This window comes from Podarcis melisellensis (assembly GCF_964234715.1).
Source record: "Podarcis melisellensis genome assembly, chromosome: 6".
NCBI classification, from domain to species: Eukaryota; Metazoa; Chordata; class Lepidosauria; order Squamata; family Lacertidae; genus Podarcis; species Podarcis melisellensis.
In genome coordinates this window covers 10390866-10410056 of record NC_138538.1, presented here as the reverse complement: position 1 = coordinate 10410056, position 19191 = coordinate 10390866, and the positions used below count along the sequence as shown (strand labels likewise).

At 39.4% G+C, this 19191-nt stretch overlaps 1 protein-coding gene across 3 annotated transcripts in view; it reads left to right on the top strand.

Annotated features, from left to right (window-relative positions):
* OSBPL2 (oxysterol binding protein like 2) overlaps positions 1-19191 on the top strand; it is a 67205-nt gene that overhangs the window by 21649 nt on the left and 26365 nt on the right. For 2 of the 3 annotated variants that reach the window (XM_081917044.1, XM_081917043.1), the window contains one exon: positions 9616-9752. In XM_081917044.1, the coding sequence (XP_081773170.1) occupies positions 9716-9752 (37 nt within the window). In that variant the 5' untranslated portion in view covers positions 9616-9715. Of the gene's footprint in view, positions 1-9615; positions 9753-15550; positions 15677-19191 lie in introns of those variants that run through there. The other variant, XM_081917042.1, reaches the window with a different exon arrangement.

The window sequence follows — 19191 nt, the reverse complement described above, 5'->3', positions numbered from 1 at the left end:
TCTTCATGGGGGCTTTCAGTGAGGCTGCAATCCTGTATTTGCTTACCTGGGAGCAAATCCCACTGAACTCAATAGGACTTGCTTCTGACTAGATATGTATAGGATTCCAGTGTTAGTCTTCTTCCAGGAATTTAGCAATGGAGTGTGGTGAAAGAGAAAGAAATGCAAAGCTGGTAGATGCAGATAGGCCCATGGGATTGGCTTGTTAATTAAGTTACAGTGCTTTCCTCCTAGATAATTTCCATAGCATTGATGACACTGTTTGATATGAAAAATCATTACTGTGTTTTACTGTATTTACCGTATTTTAATATTTTGTTGGAAGCCACCCAGAGAGGCTTATAAATTATTATTATAATTTATTATTATTATTATTATTATTATTAAAATGAAGGCATAAACCATGTTTGTATATGGTGTAATAGGAAAGAGGGTTGAGTACTTGGAAGAAGTAATAATGTTTGATTGCAATATAGATTGCAATACTGCATTTATCAGGATGTACCAGTCTGTAGTTTGCCCAAGTTTTGTAGAGTGCTGTATGATATAGCAAGAATGACATAAGTATATTGTAAAGAGATCCTGAATGGTTCCTATGCAAGGGAGAAACTTCACATTGATTACTTTTATGCCACCGTACCACTGAGGAAGGCCTGTGGCCAAATGTAGGGACTGATCATTTTCACTCAGTTCTTAAATACTTTTTTTTGTAAGCCTGTGTCCTTTGAGTTTACTGAAGCTTACCTCTAAGTAAGTGTACTAGAGAAATGCTTGTTTCTTTTCTTTAATTTTTTTTGTTTTGTTAAAGATTTTCTTTAACAGTACATGCCTCGTCTCTTTCTTTGAGTTGTAGAATCTTTTTTTACATTTAAAGTGAGACATTAATGTTGTATACAGCATAAAGTTGGGGCAGAAGGAGGGGTGATAATACTTGGTTCATATGTGGGGTTTTATGTCAGCTTCACTTTGATAGGTCCTCCGTCTATTCATTTATTATATTTCCTCAGTAGTAAGAGATTGGATGGGGCCCAGGGCATCATTGGTTGTTTTAATTGGCTGCAGTGAGATTTGTTTGCATGGGGCGGGTGAGGAGATTGTTGGGTCAAGTTAGCCATATTGATTCATATGGAAATATGAAACAATATGACTGACTTAACCCAACAATCTCCCTCCCCCACACTGTTAAGACTGCGTTCATGGATGACAGTCTTACTTGTGATCACCAAAGAAAGATTGGTTCATATGCTGTCAGTGGGTTCTTGTTGGACTGCGTATGTAATAAAGGGGAGCCATACCTCTTCTATTTGTCTCCATGCCAGTTTCAGTCCGTTGGTTAGCTTTTCTAGTAAGGCTGTTTCCCATACAATTTGGTACCACTGGTCCATGTTCATTCCTGACAGTTCTCTCTGGTGTCCAGCTATGATGCTTCTGGCTGCCTAGAGTAGTTGTGTTATAAGCCCTTTATAATGTGAGCAGTGTTAGAAACTGAGATATGAAAGCTAGGAGCTAAATGGCACCTTAAAACTAGGCTATGGCTACAACAACTGAACATCTAGGCATGCTTTTTTATAACAAGAATATAAAGCAGAAAACATTCATTTTCAGCTTTGTATTCTTGTTATAAAAAAGCATGCCTAGACATTCAGTTGTTGCAGCCATATACAGTGGTACCTCGGGTTACAGACGCTTCGGGTTACAGACGCTTCAGGTTACAGACTCCACTAACCCAGAAATAGTACCTCGGGTTAAGAACTTTGCTTCAGGATGAGAACAGAAATCGTGCTCCGGTGGCGTGGCGGCAGTGGGAGGCCCCATTAGCTAAAGTGGTGTCTCAGGTTAAGAACAGTTTCAGGTTAAGAACGGACCTCCAGAACGAATTAAGTTCTTAACCAGAGGTACCACTGTAATTTAGTTGCAGCTAAAATATTATGTTCATTTTTCACATGGCCTAGTCCTTCCCCTGCCCATCCCCTCTAATATTCTTAGGAGGGTCTCTTCTCCAGTCTTCAGAGAGTAGCTGGAAGTGGGGAGGCAGAAAATGGTCCTCCTTTCCTTCCACTCTGCAGTTATAATCTGAAATCTTAGGCACGGAACTATGCCCAGAGCTCAAGAACTGCTCTCCCTAATGTAATTCCCTGTCGCAGAATGTGCCTAGAACAATGGGAGTTTCGAACACTGAATGTGGGTGGGCACTATTGTCTTGGAAAATGTTCAGTAGGGCCAGTAAAGGTTTGCTCCTTGAGGTGCTGCACTAGTTGTGTTATCTCTGTTCCAATATCTTTATACAATTTTCAAATTTTACCATTTGAACAGAATATAGTGTGCTGATGAGAGCAAGCAGACATTATGCAATAGTGAGAGAGATTATTCCTACTAGGGAACCCAAGTAGTGAATGCCAGTGGGATCATTAAGAAACAAATGGGGAGTTACTGGCATGCTCAGGGGAACCTCAGGACATGCAGAAGTACAAAAATGTTTTCTGGAGAGACATAAGGGGACAGTTGATCCCTTTCCCCAAAACAGCCCAGTAAGGATTGAGTTCTGTAACAATGGAATGTTGACTGTCAGTTGGAAAAGAAAACAAAGCTGGGGTTGAGGGAGTGGAATGCCCTGCATGAGTCTCTAATAATACAGTGGTACCTTGGGTTACAGACGCTTCAGGTTGCAGACTCTGCTAACCCAGAAATAGTACCTCGGGTTAAGAACTTTGCTTCAGGATGAGAACAGAAATCTTGCTCCGGCGGCGCGGCAGCAGCGGGACGCCCCATTAGCTAAAGTGGTACCTCAGGTTAAGAACAGTTTCAGGTTAAGAATGGACCACCAGAACAAATTAAGTTCTTAACCCGAGGTACCACTGTATAGTATAATAGTAATATGGTATCCTGGATGAGTGCATGGCTCACAGGCTGGAACTTTGAACAGCACTTCTGCTAGGTGGTGAGGGTACACTGCCACATTTGTTACAAGTCCAATTTCTATTACCCCCCCCCAAGTTTATTCCTTAATAGCTGTATATGTTTAATACATAAAATCAGAGGCCCACAAAGATGGTTGTCAATACCAGCCATAAATTTGATGCCTTAAAGACTAAAGCGAGAGATGCTATTAAAACAAACTGTAGTAAACCAGACAATTTAGGTAATTGTGTGCATGTGAAGAGGACTCTGAAAAGGGGAGGTGTTGGTTTCACTTTGAGTGAGGTGGGAGGAACTAGCCCTCCCTTTCCCAAGTTTCTCAGGAATGTGCACAAGAGCCTGAATAGGCTGTTCGGTGGGATACCTTTTTTTAAAAAACTAAAACTGTGAAAGGGCAGGGTTTCATCTCTTGTTTTCTGCTGTGCTTTGGAGAAAATTAGAAGCCGTGTGAGTCTTTTCTACTGTTTTACCTTCTAATGTTGAATGTGAGATGAGACAGTTAGTTCATACCAGATAGTTAGGAAGATCAGAAACAGTGGAAGAGGCATCTACTGTTTCTGATTTTGAGGGTTTTGGTGGGGATGAAGTGAAAAGTTTGCTGCTTCATTTTTGTGTGTTTTCTGTGTACTGGATAACATGGAGGAGCGGCAGGGTTACTGATGAACAAAAATGTTGGCTGGGTTCTAAGCCAAAATTAGTGGACTGCTAGATAATATGTTTTGTCTCATTGCGGCCATGTTTTCATGCTCAGTGTTCAGCAGAAGAATGGTGTGGCAGTAATGCATTTTTCACACTAACATAAATGCCACTCTTTGGGTAGTGCAAGTACTTGGATAAATATGTGGCTGGTGTTTACTTTAAAGGTGTGGAGAGAAGTTATAACTACAAGGCTTATGTTTAAGCTTATAGAGCAAGAATTTGGAAGATACAAATCATAAGGTGTGCCTTGACTTTCACTGCTGGACAATTAACTCTCCCAGTTCGGTTTCTGTGAAAGTCTTTAATGTCCAGATCAGATCAGTTCATTGGCAAGGCATAGGCTACAAGGTACAGCAGGTACGCAAGAGATATAGATAAATGGCTGTGCAAAAGTTAAGACATAGATCTAACAAATGACAAGCCAACTGTCTCTTCTTTTTGAGAGATGGGGCAGGCACAGCTGTTGGCACAGCTGTTTGTGTAGCAAGCAGCCAGGATCTCTAGATTGGGCAAGCAAGCAGGCATTTCTTCAAGTGAGTTGAACCTGCATGTGCTGGAGCTGTCGTTTTCTTGTCCAGTCAGTAATCTGACTTACACTCATTTGTCTCTCCAGTACAGAAAGGCCCCATATAGGCAGGAGGAAACACTGGAGGTGGCTCCTCAACATTCTCACTAGGACAGTTTGACATTGTAAGGGTGGAAACTTTCACTGCCAACCCAAATTGGTCCTCCCCAGAATCCAGTTCTCCTTTCCCCAAACTGATGATCCCTACCTTGGACTCTGATGCTTCTTGAGATCCTGATCCCCCTTCGGATCTTGAAATATGGGTCCCCTCAACAAAATTTAAAATTCGGCTTTGTAATTCAGAATTTATGTGATTTGATTTGATTTGATTTGATTGGCCGGTTAATAAAAAATATTTTTTTAAAAAAGAGATCCTGATCTCAACTCCCCTATCCCAAACTGCTCCTGGGGTCATCCAGCTCCAATTCCCTGAGCCCTTACCATTCTTCCTCAGGTTCTGATCACCCCCTCCATGACACCTCCATAGACTCATGACAGAGTATTATTTTATACAGAACACTGGGGAATGAACCCTTATCTCAATTACTAGGTGTTTACATATCTTCACATAAGAACAAATGTAAAGCATGGCACAAAGTACAGATAGTCAACTAGCCCACACAGTCACTCAGATCTGCTAGAATGTCAAGGTTGAACTAGCCACCCTGAAGTGATTTTTACTTCACTCTGAAACATTAGGTAAAGGATATGGGTAGTATCCAGACTTGGTTATGTTTAAAGTAGACCCACTGAAATCATTGTGACATCACTTACTAATGACATTTAACCCACAGAAGAGAAATTTGGATTGTCTTTACTCTGTGTTTGGTGTTCAGGTGGCTAGTGTTTGGCTTGTCACTTTAAGGCCCATCTTTTTTGTTTCTATGTACTAACTTTCAGGATAGTCTTACACCCCTTTGGACTGTATTTGGCATTTTTTGCACAGACCTTTTCATCTTATTCCCACATGGAGCATCAAGTTGTTTCCTAAGTCCTATTCCAAGTAGACCCATTGAAATTGACCTAAATTTGTCCTGTTGATTAATTTCAGTGAGTCTACTCTGTGTAGGACTAACATTGGCTATATTTCATAATGTGTATTCCCTATGATGTCTTATCAGGTAGTATTTGGTGAAGTACTATTGTTTAAGTAAGGTCTCTAATCCACAAGCTCTCAGCAAGTTTATATTTGAATATTTCATTGACTTGTAGAAGCCAGGTTGAGAAATCTTATTTTCAAATGGCAGTGCTCAGTGTTCTAGGGCATCTTGGTATTTATAACATCTTGGACAACCTGTTTCATTACACTTATGAAACTTCAGGGATTAGTCAAGTGGGACAGAAAAGGCTACTACATAAGCTCTATTAGTTTTGCTAAAACAGTTTATAAACAAGAAAACTGATCATGTCTTCATGTCTGCAGGTGGCTGATTCTTTTTCTGCCCCCTCCCCCTTTCTGTCTTTCACCAGGATGTCTTTCAGGTGGTTAAATGTGTTTTTTTTTATGTATCTCTTCCCATTTTTCATTTGTTTTGTTCAGAAAAGAAATTTAATCTCAACAGTAACTCTGAAAAGCAATTGCAGATATTAATGCTTGCTATCAAGCTTATTGAGCCGTTGTTTCCTTCAAAAATAGATCAATCAGGAGTGCTTTCCTGGTAGACCGAGTCATGAATTTATGTTGGATCCTTTCACATGTTTCATATAGACTGTGCAGTCTATATGAATGCAAGAGTTGGCTTTATGTGTGGAGGTGACATGGCCATATAAATCCTAACTTAGAGAGTAAACATGCAAGATGGTGCTACTGTCAGTCCTAAACAGGCATCTATTGTAGTGGGACATACCACCCTGAAAATGAGCATATCAGACCAAAGGTATGGGTTACCTACCCCATTGTGACCAGAATTAAGAGCTACATGTTCAGCTTAATTTGCAAATTGTTTCTGTAGCTTTTCTAGGGAACTGAGATAAGCAAATTATCATCAGGTATGCTATTTGGGGGAGGATCTCAAATGCTCTTCTGATAAATTTCTGCTCTCATGTTTGCTTAGGAGGTATGGCCTTCAGAGCTCAAGCTGGAAGGGTAGCACCAGTAGAGCATCTCTGAAAGTCTCAAAGATTTGTTATCTTGTTTGTTCATGCATTCAGAACTATTACTGAAAAAGAAACTGGTTTTCAGATTCCATGAGAATTAATTCAGTGCTGCTGTGAGAGATCTGATCCATTACCTGTATTTGTGTGTGTTTGTGTGTGTATCGTTATTTGGGATGTATGCAATTTACAGTGCATTTTGCCAAGAAAAAGTGAACTATTTCATAAATATTCAGGCCACCCTCTTCATTGCTATCTCAAGAATTTGAGCGATCTAATCCCTTTCTCTCTTCCTCATCGCCACCACATTCAATTGTGGATGTCACTTGTGAAGCATGCTCACAACTTCTAGACTACCTTTGGTTCACTGGAATAAAATACTGTATAAAATATTTGATCAGTAAGCTAGTACATCTTGGTAAGCTGTGCACCTCTTGCTGGTGTAAATTGTATAAATATTACTTTGAGGAAAAAGCTAATATTGTCAGAAGATAATACTATTTTAAATTATCTACCTAGGATATGGAACTTGACAGCTGGTAGTGTAAATGGATTCTCCATGCCCTCCCTACAGCTAAAAAGACTAATATTAATCCACTGGGAAGATAAATCCATGGCCCCCTTTAATCAATGGATAGAAGATATGACAATTCTTACAACATAAGAACGGATAGCATATAGATGTTGACTGTGAATAGACAAATATTGTGACATTTGGAAGGCATTGATAAAAAATATAGTAGGTTTTTAAATAATATTATAATAGGTTTTAAAGAAATGTATATGTATTAAAATAATAATTTCATTTATATACCTTTCTCTTAGACAAGCATGTACAGTATAAAATTATAGTGTTATGCAACTTTTGTTTCCTTTTTTATATTTTTCATTTTATTTTATACTCTCCCAGACAAAAAATGAAATGCTACAGCAGCATACAGTTATCTGAACTGAGACTTTTATGTTTTGTACCTTTGTAATTCAATTTGTTTCTTTCTTACATTTTAAAGATAATATTTGCAGCTTTTTAAGCTTTCTAAGAAGACGGGATATACTGTGTAAGGTATATTATAAATAGCTTGATTTCAAGGCAGTAGAATCATTTGCACTGAAGCCTTTACAAGATCTGTTGGTGTCGTAAGAGAAATACTTGTAACTGTTGCTTAACAAATTATTAGAGATGCGGTAATGAGAAAGGAATCTATGAAAAAGTAAGCAGTATTATTCCTGCCGCTTTTAGTGGTCAGTTTGCTGCCTTTCATTATTTTTGGGCTTTCCCCTCTGATTTTGAAAAGAAAACATTAGCCTGCAAGTATGAAAAGCAGCAGATTGACTTCTCTTAAAGCAGTAGTAATTACAGTATACTGTTTATTTTTCCAGATATTGAACCTTTTTATAGTAAAATGTCCTGAGCCATCCAGTTTGCTGCCAAAAATTAAGCAGTTTCGCCTTGTGAAAGGCAGATAATGATCTTGTAAGAAGAAGTCAGCGAAGCCTGAATAAATTAGCACAATCTGTCATCACCATGGTATTGGGCTATTTTCTATGGAAAAATAAACACAGCAAAATCTGCTGCAGGTGGCTGCCTATTTTCAAGATGCTTGTTACCATGCTTGCTTGGTATGTGTATCTCTGAACAAGTCTTCTGACTACTTTTCTGTGTTTGGGCAATAAGCCCTTCTTAACATTGGGAGAAGTTGGCTCAAATGTTGTGCTGGGAAAGCATTTCCTAGTGTGACACAGGATGTTCTTGCTTCAGAAGAGCTGGTCCAAACCAGCACACTAATCAAAATGCATTGGAGTCAAGGTTGTGTAACATTTTGTCTAGCTTGGTTACCAGAGTGCTGTCATTCGGAGGGTGGCAGAAACAAGTTGGAACTTTTTGAGAAAATGAATGTTACCAAAAGAATATATAACACAAGGAACAAACAATGAAATGGTTTAATTATGAGGCTTCTGAGAGGTTGTGAGATAAATGCTGCTGCTGTGCCATGTGACTTTTGGCTTCAAGGGAAGTAGGGGAATTTCAGTTGGGTGTTTGTGTAAAAAATCAGTGGAGGGAGAAATCTACCTTTTTGTTCATTTTGGTTGTATTTTTGTTGTTGTTGTTTAGTCGTTTAGTTGTGTCCAACTCTTTGTGACCCCATGGACCAGAGCACGCCAGGCACTCCTGTCTTCCACTGCCTCCCGCAGTTTGGTCAGACTCATGCTGGTAGCTTCGAGAACACTGTCCAACCATCTCATCCTCTGTCGTCCTCTTCTCCTTGTGCCCTCCATCTTTCCCAACATCAGGGTCTTTTCCAGGGAGTCTTCTCTTCACATGAGGTGGCCAAAGTATTGGAGCCTCAGCTCCAGGATCTGTCCTTCCAGTGAGCACTCAGGGCTGATTTCCTTCAGGATGGATACGTTTGATCTTCTTGCAGTCCATGGGACTCTCAAGAGTCTCCTCCACTGGCTGTATTAGGGAACAGGAAATTTACGGGTGTGGAGCTCAGCAGGACCCTGGAGCCTATGGAATGGGGAAGGGATTCCAGAATCAACCCTAAGGGAGAGAACACAAGGGGGACTCCAGTTTGCCTGGAGAGTTGTTGACTTATTTAGAAAACAATGGATGACTGTCATGGATACTTTAGTTGAGATTCCTGCATTGCAGGGGTTGGACTAGATGATCCTCAGGGTCTCTTCTAATGCTACAATTCCATGATTCTGTGATACCTTGCACCTTCAGGGATCACTACCTGATGGGTTATAATAGCCAATCTATGGGGTATATCGGTGTAAAGAGCCTCAGCATTCATGCTAGATAGAAATAATTGTCTTGAGGGAATGTTATGATTATTTTATTGTAAGCTGCTTTAAATATGGAATCTCAATGGCATTGTACATGAAAAGAATCATTACAGTGTGCCACATGTTTTTAAAAAGGGAAACAGGTTTTTCTCCCCTTCCCCTTTTGCTTCAGGTAGGTAGTCGTGTTGGTCTGACGCAGTTGAAATATATGTATGTGTGTGTGTGTGTGTGTGTGTCCAGTAGCACCTTAGAGACCAACTAAGTTTGTTCTTGGTATAAACTTTCATGTGCATGCACACTTATTCAGATACGAAAGAAGTGTGCATGCACATGAAAGTTTATACCAAGAACAAACTTAGTTGGTCTCTAAGGTGCTACTGGGCAATTATTTATTTTTATATATATATTGCCCTTTTTGCTGTATGCTATTGCATCCAAACATAGGCCTTTGGGTGCTTAATATTCACTTGTCGGAAATGGTGGGCTTGGTCCATTGAATTATCCTATGTAAATAGAAGTTGAAACACTATATTTCTCCCCTTTCCAAACAGATTATCTGGACGGATTTTATTTTTCATATAAAAGTTATCTCTCACCAAGAGCAACATGCATTAGAGGAAAGTAACCTGCTGGTGCAGAAGAAACATTACAATGAATAGTGAAGAAGAATTCTATGATGCCGTCACAGGTGAGTAGAGATTGGTGGATTTCTGTCTTTTTAAAGGAAATTATACTTTAATATATTAAACATTTGAGGAAAGTTTGAGAAGGAATCCTGTCTGTTTTGAATAATAGATCTCTATACTTTTGTGGCTTTATCTTAAATACCCAAGCTTGCTTAATAGTAAATGTGCATAGGATTGCTCTGTGCATTTCATGAATATGCTACATAGTCTAATACTGTGTCTTAGGTTATTGTAAGTTAAAATGCATCTTTTGATGGTTAAGGCAGTAAAATAAGTTTAGGTTTTCCAAAGTAAGTGTTGCTTATACGTACAGTATTTCAGTCCCCTTTCCCACCCTCACTCCAAAAATCAATTCTTCCCAGGAAAAAAACCAAGTTGTTTCCACAGTGGAATCAATAGTCAGTCGGAGAGGAAACGTTAAAAATGAAGGCATAAGAGTGAATTGTATTGGTTGAGATTCTTACAGCTTACAGTTCATGAGGAAGAACATTGTAGGTTGGAACCTTGAAATGTGAATTCTGGTGAGGGTAGACATTCCCACAGGGTTGGGAAACTGTGTCTCTCAAGCTGTTATCGGACTTCATCAGCCCCATCCAGCATTTCCAGTAGTCAGGGCTGATGGGAGATGGAGCTGCAGGCCCCATTTATCATTTACAGAAAGAAACAGAAATGTATTCAATCATTCTAATAAAATATTTTCAATTTGGCTATTTTCCTGACTTTTCTTTTCTACCAAAATGGAAAACTGAGTTATAATGGCCATCTCATAGCTGATGAGGGTGGTGACTCCTAAAAGGAAGATAAGAAGGTTTAGATAAGAGTATTGCTTTAGAAGGAGAAGACACAACTGGAAAAACAGGGAGCTGGGGTTTCCAAAACTGTTTGGAAACGGAGGGAAAGGCATGGACTTGAGCAATTTACTAGAAACTTACTGTCTAAGAACCAGCGCAAACCTATGGGCATGGGCAGGGAGGTCAGCCCCCCCATCAAGCAATAAATAGAAATACTTAACTAACTGACCATTTGCATCACATATATCTAAGTTCTGCCTCCCCCCCCCAACATAAAGCCTACCTCCCCCCCGAATCCTGGCTACACCTAGGAGCAAACCTGCATTATATACATGTTTACTACTAGAAAAAAGGCAAATAGATTTACTTATTTTATTGGAAATACATTGCTTGTGTTTTTGGGGAAACTCCTAGTTGCAGATACTTTTGTCCTCTATAGAATACAGACTTTAAACCATGAAGCAGTGGTTGTTGTCACCTGCCAAACATAATGACTGTCAGGGTCTGTCTTGTTCTTCCCTCTGCTCTTCTCTCTCTCTCCCCCCCCCCCCAATATTTCATTGACTATTTCTTTGTGAGACTATTTCTGTAAATAAAAGTATATATGTAAAATAGCAACTCTTACTGTACTTGTCTATATAAGTAATTATGCTTCAGGGAATTCAGAGGGGGACATAACCATACCAGTCCACATATTGTTTGTAAAGATCCACTTTGGTGGATGGGAGATTGCCTGCTCTTGATGTGGTTACACTCCATTTTATGTCAAATGCTTGGTTATTTTTGATGAATACAAAGTCAACTTACTACAAGCCAAAGGATTGCTAATAAACTGCTTTTGGGCATGTTTGTTACACCAGAGTCCTAGGCATATCTACTCAGAAGTAGGTACTGTTGAGCTTAATGAATCTTACTCCAGTAAAGAGTGTAGATTGCAGCCATAAAAGCAGCATCAAGGAATTGTCTCTGACTCTCAGTAAATTTGCTTCCATTTCAACTTACGCAATTGTGGCAGTCATCAACAAATTCCACCGCACTTATTGCCAGCAGGTGGCTCTGTTAATTGTATTCATCTCCTAAAATAAGTGAGCCACTGACCTTGCTCTGCTTCAAGAACCTACGAATAACATGTAACCTTATTTTACACTCTTGGCAGCACTGTAGGTTGCATTAGGTGTTAGATTCCTAGAGCCAGTGGAATTTTAATTGCTATCAACACTAACAATAATTCTTTTCACAGAACACTAGAATAAAGTTCAAGTTTTAAGGATAGGTTGTAGTTCCATAAAATGTTATATAGTGTCTTGCTTTGTTTTAACTGTTACAAGGTAGGTCAGTATTATGTCAAAAGAGACAATGCACGTATTTTTGTAGACCAAGAAAATCTTTAATAAAAATGATTAAATCATCAAATTACAGATTGGAAGTGGGGATCTGAGGGACCAGTTTACCTAATGTCATCTAGTAAGTTTCTGGTAAAGTTGAGATTGATTGGTCGCCTCAGCATTTAGCCAACAGCTGCATTAGTTCATCTCCTTGAAAGTTAAATAAATAAATCCCTATCCCACCATGAGAAGTTAAAACCAGTTATGAGATTTGGAGGGAAAGGTGTAATTAATTCTAAACTTGTATAGTTCTCCAGAATGGAGCATTCTGAGCAGTTTGCAATACATGAAATAATAACAGACATCAAATCTACCGTAATTTATAGATTAGATAATAAACAGTCTCCTTGGTTGATTTTGATTAACAGGAACAGATGTGGGTATATATGAGAGGGGGGTCAAATTCTGTAGGGCCAGGTTGCACAAATCAATTAATTCGGAGGATCATTTCTGCACAAAGCCACCACAAAGGAACAGAAGGCATGAAGGGTCATCACCAGCTCTGCTCAGAAGCCATAGAGGAGGGACTGCAGGGCTACTCCATAGGTGGGGCTAAGAGACCAGCAACTTTTGTCGCATATTATCCATGAATTTTTCCACCCCATCTGGTCATAGACAGAACTTGTAACTAAGAATTTATACCTGTGTACCTAATTTCTTTATTTATCAATCCATTTCCTTTCTTTATCATGGTTTTTTTTAATTGCTGGCAAGGACTTTTCATGTCTTATTTTTAAAAAAATACGGTTCTGGAAGCCATTTTGGCTAAAGAGTGAGCTACCCTTTTCTGATACTGTCTCTGTCACAACCTAAAAAGACTCCCATGATAATGCTTTTTAGGAGAACACTACAGTTCTCACAGGGACGCGGGTGGCGCTCTGGGTTAAACCACAGAGCCTAGGACTTGCCAATCAGAAGGTCGGCAGTTCGAATCCCCATGACGGGGTGAGCTCCCGTTGCTTGGTCCCTGCTCCTGCCAACTTAGCAGTTCGAAAGCACATCAAAGTGCAAGTAGATAAATAGGTACCGCTCTGGCGGGAAGGTAAACGGCGTTTCCGTGCACTCCTCTGGTTCGCCAGAAGCTGCTTGGTCATGCTGGCCACATGACCTGGAAGCTGTACGCCGGCTCCCTCGGCCAATAAAGCGAGAGGAGCGCCGCAACCCCAGAGTCGGTCACGACTGGACCCTAATGGTCAGGGGTCCCTTTACCTTTACCTTACAGTTCTCACGGTTCTGTACTTTTTGCATTCTCCCCTAACAGACCTTCTCCTTGACTCTGAAAACAGCACTTCATACAACCTTTCCACACTTTTGTTTCTCTGTTACAGGTAGCAGCCATTTTAGGTGTGCCTGATATGTGCGCAACCGCACAAACACACATTGCGCCAAACTCGGAAGTGACCCAAAAATGTCTCAAAAGGGGGCAGAACGGAGTGTTTGCAGGCTTCTCCAATTGTGTTTGAAATATACGCGATTTCGATTTTCATGAGGCTCAGTTTTATGTTGTGGCAGCTCTTCCTAATATTGCCTATAAGGGAATGGTATTGTGTATAAAAGCAAGCAGGGAGGCACCCAGTTGCTTATGGAACACATTTTGTGCTTGAGTTTCTAGGTGGAGATTAGTTTCTACCTGGTTTCTAACTGGTTGGAGCTATTACTGAGGAGATGAGTTAATCTTTGATGGTTGACTCACTAAACATTTCAGGTCAAGTGTCTCTAGATCCTGGTTTGTTTGTTGTATGAGGCAACCATGAGAGATATGTAAGCTTCTATTTATTTATTTTGTTACGTTGAATTCATTTATTTGACACCTCTCCTTTGCTTTTATACACAATTCTGTTCATGTCTTTCTGTGTACCAACTGCACAATCTTAGCTAAGCCCTAGCTGTGCTTTGAGAACTCTGATATAAACTGATCAGTTACTATATATATATTGACCAAACTGCGGGAGGCAGTGGAAGACAGGAGTGCCTGGCATGCATATATATATATATATATATATATATATATATATATGAGAGAATGAATGAGATGGTCCATGAGACTAAGATCTATTAACTCAAGTGAAATGCCACTCTGACTATTTTTATAGGGCATTGTTCCCCAAGTGCCATCTTATGGCTGGCACCGTAATTCACCACAGTGATTCCTCTTAACATCAGACTGCTGAGTTGCACCATTTAGTTCTGGCTTACTATTTAGGAATAAAATGGCATTGAACAGGGATGTAGAGGAACCATGTATATAAGATGGAAGACGATGATTAAATAGCTAGTAATTGACCAGATGTTTGTGGGGTTGTAGTTAATAACAACCCCACATGATTACAGGTTGATACAATTCTGTGCAATGCTTGAAGGTCTGAGTTAGCTTTTGAGTGCCATGTTTCAAGAAGGACCTTTCAAATTGGAAAAGACTTCAGAGTTACAATACTACTTAAGGGTTGGGGTCATAATTTGTCTCAGTGGTGGAGCATCGGCTTTGAATGCTGAAGGTCCTAGGTTCAGTCCTTGACATTTCCAGGTAGGGCTGGGAAATGACTTCCATTTGAAAGCCTGGAGAGTGTGCTGCATAGGCAAGACTGACAAGACTGAAGTAGTTTACAAAGGTCTGACTTGGTATAAGGCAGCATCCTATGTCTAAAAAGCTGTGTAACATGAAAAAGCTGATTAAACTGAGTGTGTTTGGCCTGCAGAACTGGAAAGCCTTAGGGGTCCTATCAATATGAACCTAATCGCTATGAATTGGAAAGGAGAGAAAATTCCGACTAAACTGGAGTGGCAAAGTAAACTGCTAGAATATGCTGAGTTGGCAAAAATGACAGAGAAACTGAGAGGTCACATCAATCAAACATTTATTAGAAAATGGGACATGTACAAAAATATCTTAAAGACTATTGTAATAATATGACTTCTGTGGTATGATGGATAATTATAAGAGAATATATTACTGATGAAAATTAACAAAAGAAAATGAAAACAAACAATGCCCTAGATAGATTAAGTGGTAGATGCAAGATGGGGTGATGGGAAGTCGTTAGAAATGCAGGAAGAACTTATTGTGATACGATGTAACAAATATTACCGTTTTCTTTTCTTTTTTCTGGAAAAATCTTTTTTTTGTTGTTGTTTCTTTTTAATTTCAATAAAGCATTAAAAAAAATCAATAGAACCTTGGTACTGGTTATTGTGAGGGATAGCTGTAGCCAGTGTTAGAAACTCAGGTATATAACCTATATAGCCAAATGGCACCATACCTTTTTTTTGTTTCCTGTTATGCCACATTTTTCCAGGATAGAGCCTTCTGTTGATGACTTGTAGACTTCTACATATTTTGCATTCCAAATGTATTGCATTATAATTAGTAGAAGGCATATCTTGTGTGGAAGATTTTAACATTTTATCTGTTGAAAAATATTTGTCTTCAGTGTGTTGTGACTTGAGACAAACAGCCTATGAAGGATTCACCTTTCACTGTGGTGATTCTTCTATATGGTTTCCTTCTTAGTTGCCCTGTTCTAAAGATTCCTGGTTTGATTTTCTATGATTCAGCCTCCATCTTACTGACCTGCTTCCCTGACACTTATGTAAATGGTTACATGTAAAAAGGGCGGCCTTATTCCTTTTGTATTCTGACGCAGGCTGTAGTTTGCCTCTGGGATTTCAAGCAGGTGGAGATTAGTCAGGAGGAGCTAGGTTTACTTTACAGGATGTGGAAGAGGAAGAAGACATCTAAAAACAAATTTGCTAGTAAGTCACCTTTTCTCTCTTTTTCTTATGGTGAAATTCATCCATTCTTAAAAGCTATTAAAATTTTCTTGTATCTTTGTATTATGAAGTTAAGGAGTTAAATAATGTCCTCCTAGTCATGGTTGATAAGCCTCCCAAGAAACAAAACTGTTTCTGCTCTGTTTTCTCTATCTAGTCTCCAAAATATTCCTGAAGAGGTGTAGCAATGCTCTTTCCTAAGTAGGCCCAGCTGGTTCTTTGAGAATTGCAAGTGACCAGCATTTTCCAGTTTGCATATTCCATGGATTCAGATTTTTTTTTTTTATGTGATGTCTGTATGTGTTTCTTTTTTTAAAAAATCTACTATAAGGTTTCTAGCTATGAAATAGCCTGGCTTTTTCATCATGCTCACAGTCTTTCCTCACTGTTCTGTGTACATGCCATACATTTAAAACACACACTCTTCAAATCCTGGGACCTGTAATTTGTTGAGGGTGCTGAGGATTTTATATTTGGGAAAGGTAAGCCATAGTGCCAAAAATTATTCAGGGGTAAAATGTGCTTAAGTATATGGTGTTGTACATAGCTTTCTTTTTTACAGTTCAGTATAAGTCAGCTTTGGAATTAAATCCTTCAACAAAATGAAAAACAAACTGTAATATCCAAAGTTTGTTTTTGAAATTTGGTCAATATCCTGCTTTGGTGTAAAAATAACTCATCTTGGCTAAGTCGGTAGTTATTGGTAACTGGCATTTTGTCTGATTATTTTCAGTTAGCTAAGTTTATGTAGCTGCTGCCAATTTACTCATTCATCTTGAGCTCACCTGACTGGAGCATGGGTGTAGCCAGGATTTATTTGGGGGGTGGGGCAGAACTGAGTTACCTGTGATGCAATTGGTCAAGTATTTTTATTTATTTGATTGGGGGGCAGTTTTTCCCCCTGCCTCCCTTGGCTATGCCCATGGACTAGAGTCCATGTTTACCAACTTTTAAATCGGAATGCGTATGCATTATACATAACAATAACTAAATAAATATCTTCCAGTAGCACCTTAAAGACCAACTACGTTGCATGCACACGAAAGCTCATACCAAGAACTAACTTAGTTGGTCTTTAAGGTGCTACTGGAAGGAATTTTTTTATTTTGTTTTGACTATGGCAGACCAACACGGCTACCTATCTGTAAATAAATATCTGATAATGTGGACTCTAGTTTACAAAAGTTTATTATGGTGGCACTGTCAGTGGTGGTTGCCAGGCTTTGAGGGCAGTGTATTAAATGTCTGTATATTTATTTAGTTAGTTATTATGTATAATAATAATACTCTAGTTTACAAAAGTTTATGACCGTACATCTTCCTGGACCAGCTCCATAGAATAGGAATTGGGGGCACTGTGCTGTAGTGAATCTGGTCCAGGTCCAGAGAGTAACATTAAGAGGGTGCTTTTTGCTGATGACCCCCCCCCCCGTAATTATGTCATGGGGTCCTAGAAAGCACTACTTTATCTCCAGTGTTAATTAATATCTATATAGAGCAGTCATTATGTGTCTTAGGGCAAGATGCTATCAGTATGCTGGTGACACTCTTGATTTGTTTCACTATAACATTTGAATCAGGATAGGCTGCTTGACCAGTACAGTCGTGCCTTGGGTTAAGAACTTAATTCGTTCGGAGGTGCATTCTTAACCTGAAACTGTTCTTAACCTGAGGTACCACTTTAGCTAAGGGGCCTCCTGCTGCCGCTGCGCTGCCGCCACATGATTTCTGTTCTTATCCTGAAGTAAAGTTCTTAACCCAAGGTACTATTTCTGGGTTAGTTGAGTCTGTACCCTGAAGCATCTGTAACCCGAGGTACCACTGTACCTGAGATGCAGTGGTGTGATGGGTGAGGGGAAAATAAGCCTAGCTTGAATCCTGGATGCATTGTGGACAAGTAGTTCCCATGTCTGGAAAACTGGTCAATTTGTTGTTTTGGGTGGGCTTGCATTCTCCTTGAAGGAGAAGGCATGCTTCAAAATCTAGCTATGTCACTGGAGACCCAAGTAACCAGTGGCTAAAAGTGCCTTTTACCAGCTGTGCTTAGTACAACAACTTCAGCCTTTCCAGGACCCGGAGGGCATGGCCACAGTAGTTCAGGAACCTGGTGACTTCAAGATTGAATTACTGCAGTGCACTTTCTGTGGAGCTCCCCTTATGCTAGACCTGGAAACTACAGTTAATACAGGATGGTGCAGTGCAATTACTGACAAGAGTGAGACCCTATCAGCATATATCCCCTTTGCTCCTGAGATCTGCATCACTTGCTGATTTGTTACCAGATCAAGTTCAGAGTGGTAACTGTTGGTATGTAGAGTCCCTAATGGCTTAGGAATTGTTTACTTGTGGGCTCACCTTACCTAATATGTGCCCAGTTGACTGCTTTCATCTGCAGAGCTGGTGCTGTTACAGCTGCCACATAATACTCATTCCACAATTCTAAGTAGCACTTAGAAGTGTGGTAGCACTTACACTTTGAAATTTTCTGCCATCAGGCAGGTGCCTTCGCTGTACTCTTTTCAGTGCCTGGTTTTTCGTTAGGCAAACTTTTTTGTTTAGGGAAACCTATCCAGAAACATATACAGTCATTTTTGAATATTTTTTACTCTTAATTTTAGTTATTTTCAAATGTTTTAAATTGGTATTTTTATAATTTTAATATTTTTTGTAGACCACTTAGAAGTTTTACTGTAATCAGGTGGTGTATAAATTATGTAAAATAAAAATGAAATAATAGATGAAAGGGTGGGCACATAATGCTGAGGTCCAGTTAAATGTCAGCATGGTTTAAGAAGGCATGTTCAGTGTAGGTGGGACAATGTGGATTTTTGTGGGAATATTTTTAAACTCCTTTCTCAAGCACAACAGGAGGTACTGGTGGGCAAACTGGTGGCTGTGGATGCCATGTTGGTGACCCTTGCCATATTAAATTTGTTAGATTTTTAGGTGCCACAAGACCCACTGTTGCAACAGAATAACACACCTACCCTTCTGGAAGTTTTATTAAAAGGATATTTGAAAACATTGCACCAATTTTTTAATGATGCCCAGGATCTAAAGTCCTAGTAAAACCTTACAGATCATTCTTACAGCTCTTTCTTGGTTGTGTGATCCTGTCTTCACAAGCATGCATAGCTTTTAACATTTCTTCTTAACTTTGTATCTTGTTTGAATCGGCAGTTAAAGACTTGCTATTGTTTTGTTCAGCACATTTGAGAGTGCCTCTCGTGTTTGACACATGTGCTAAAAGTAGCTCTTCAGATTAATCACCCAAGCTCCCCATGAACACTACTATTATTGTTCCCAAATTAGGTGTTATGACACCTTGGGATCTGATTATCATTAGGTAATTACACTTGTGGGAATGTTCTGATTCAGCAGTGTGGATTAATGAGTGACATCACCTTTAGCAGTTGCACAAAGAAATAATAGAACAGGATCACACTACCTGTTACCTCTTTTCAGTATATGGTTATTTTTCCCCTTGTAAGTTAAAC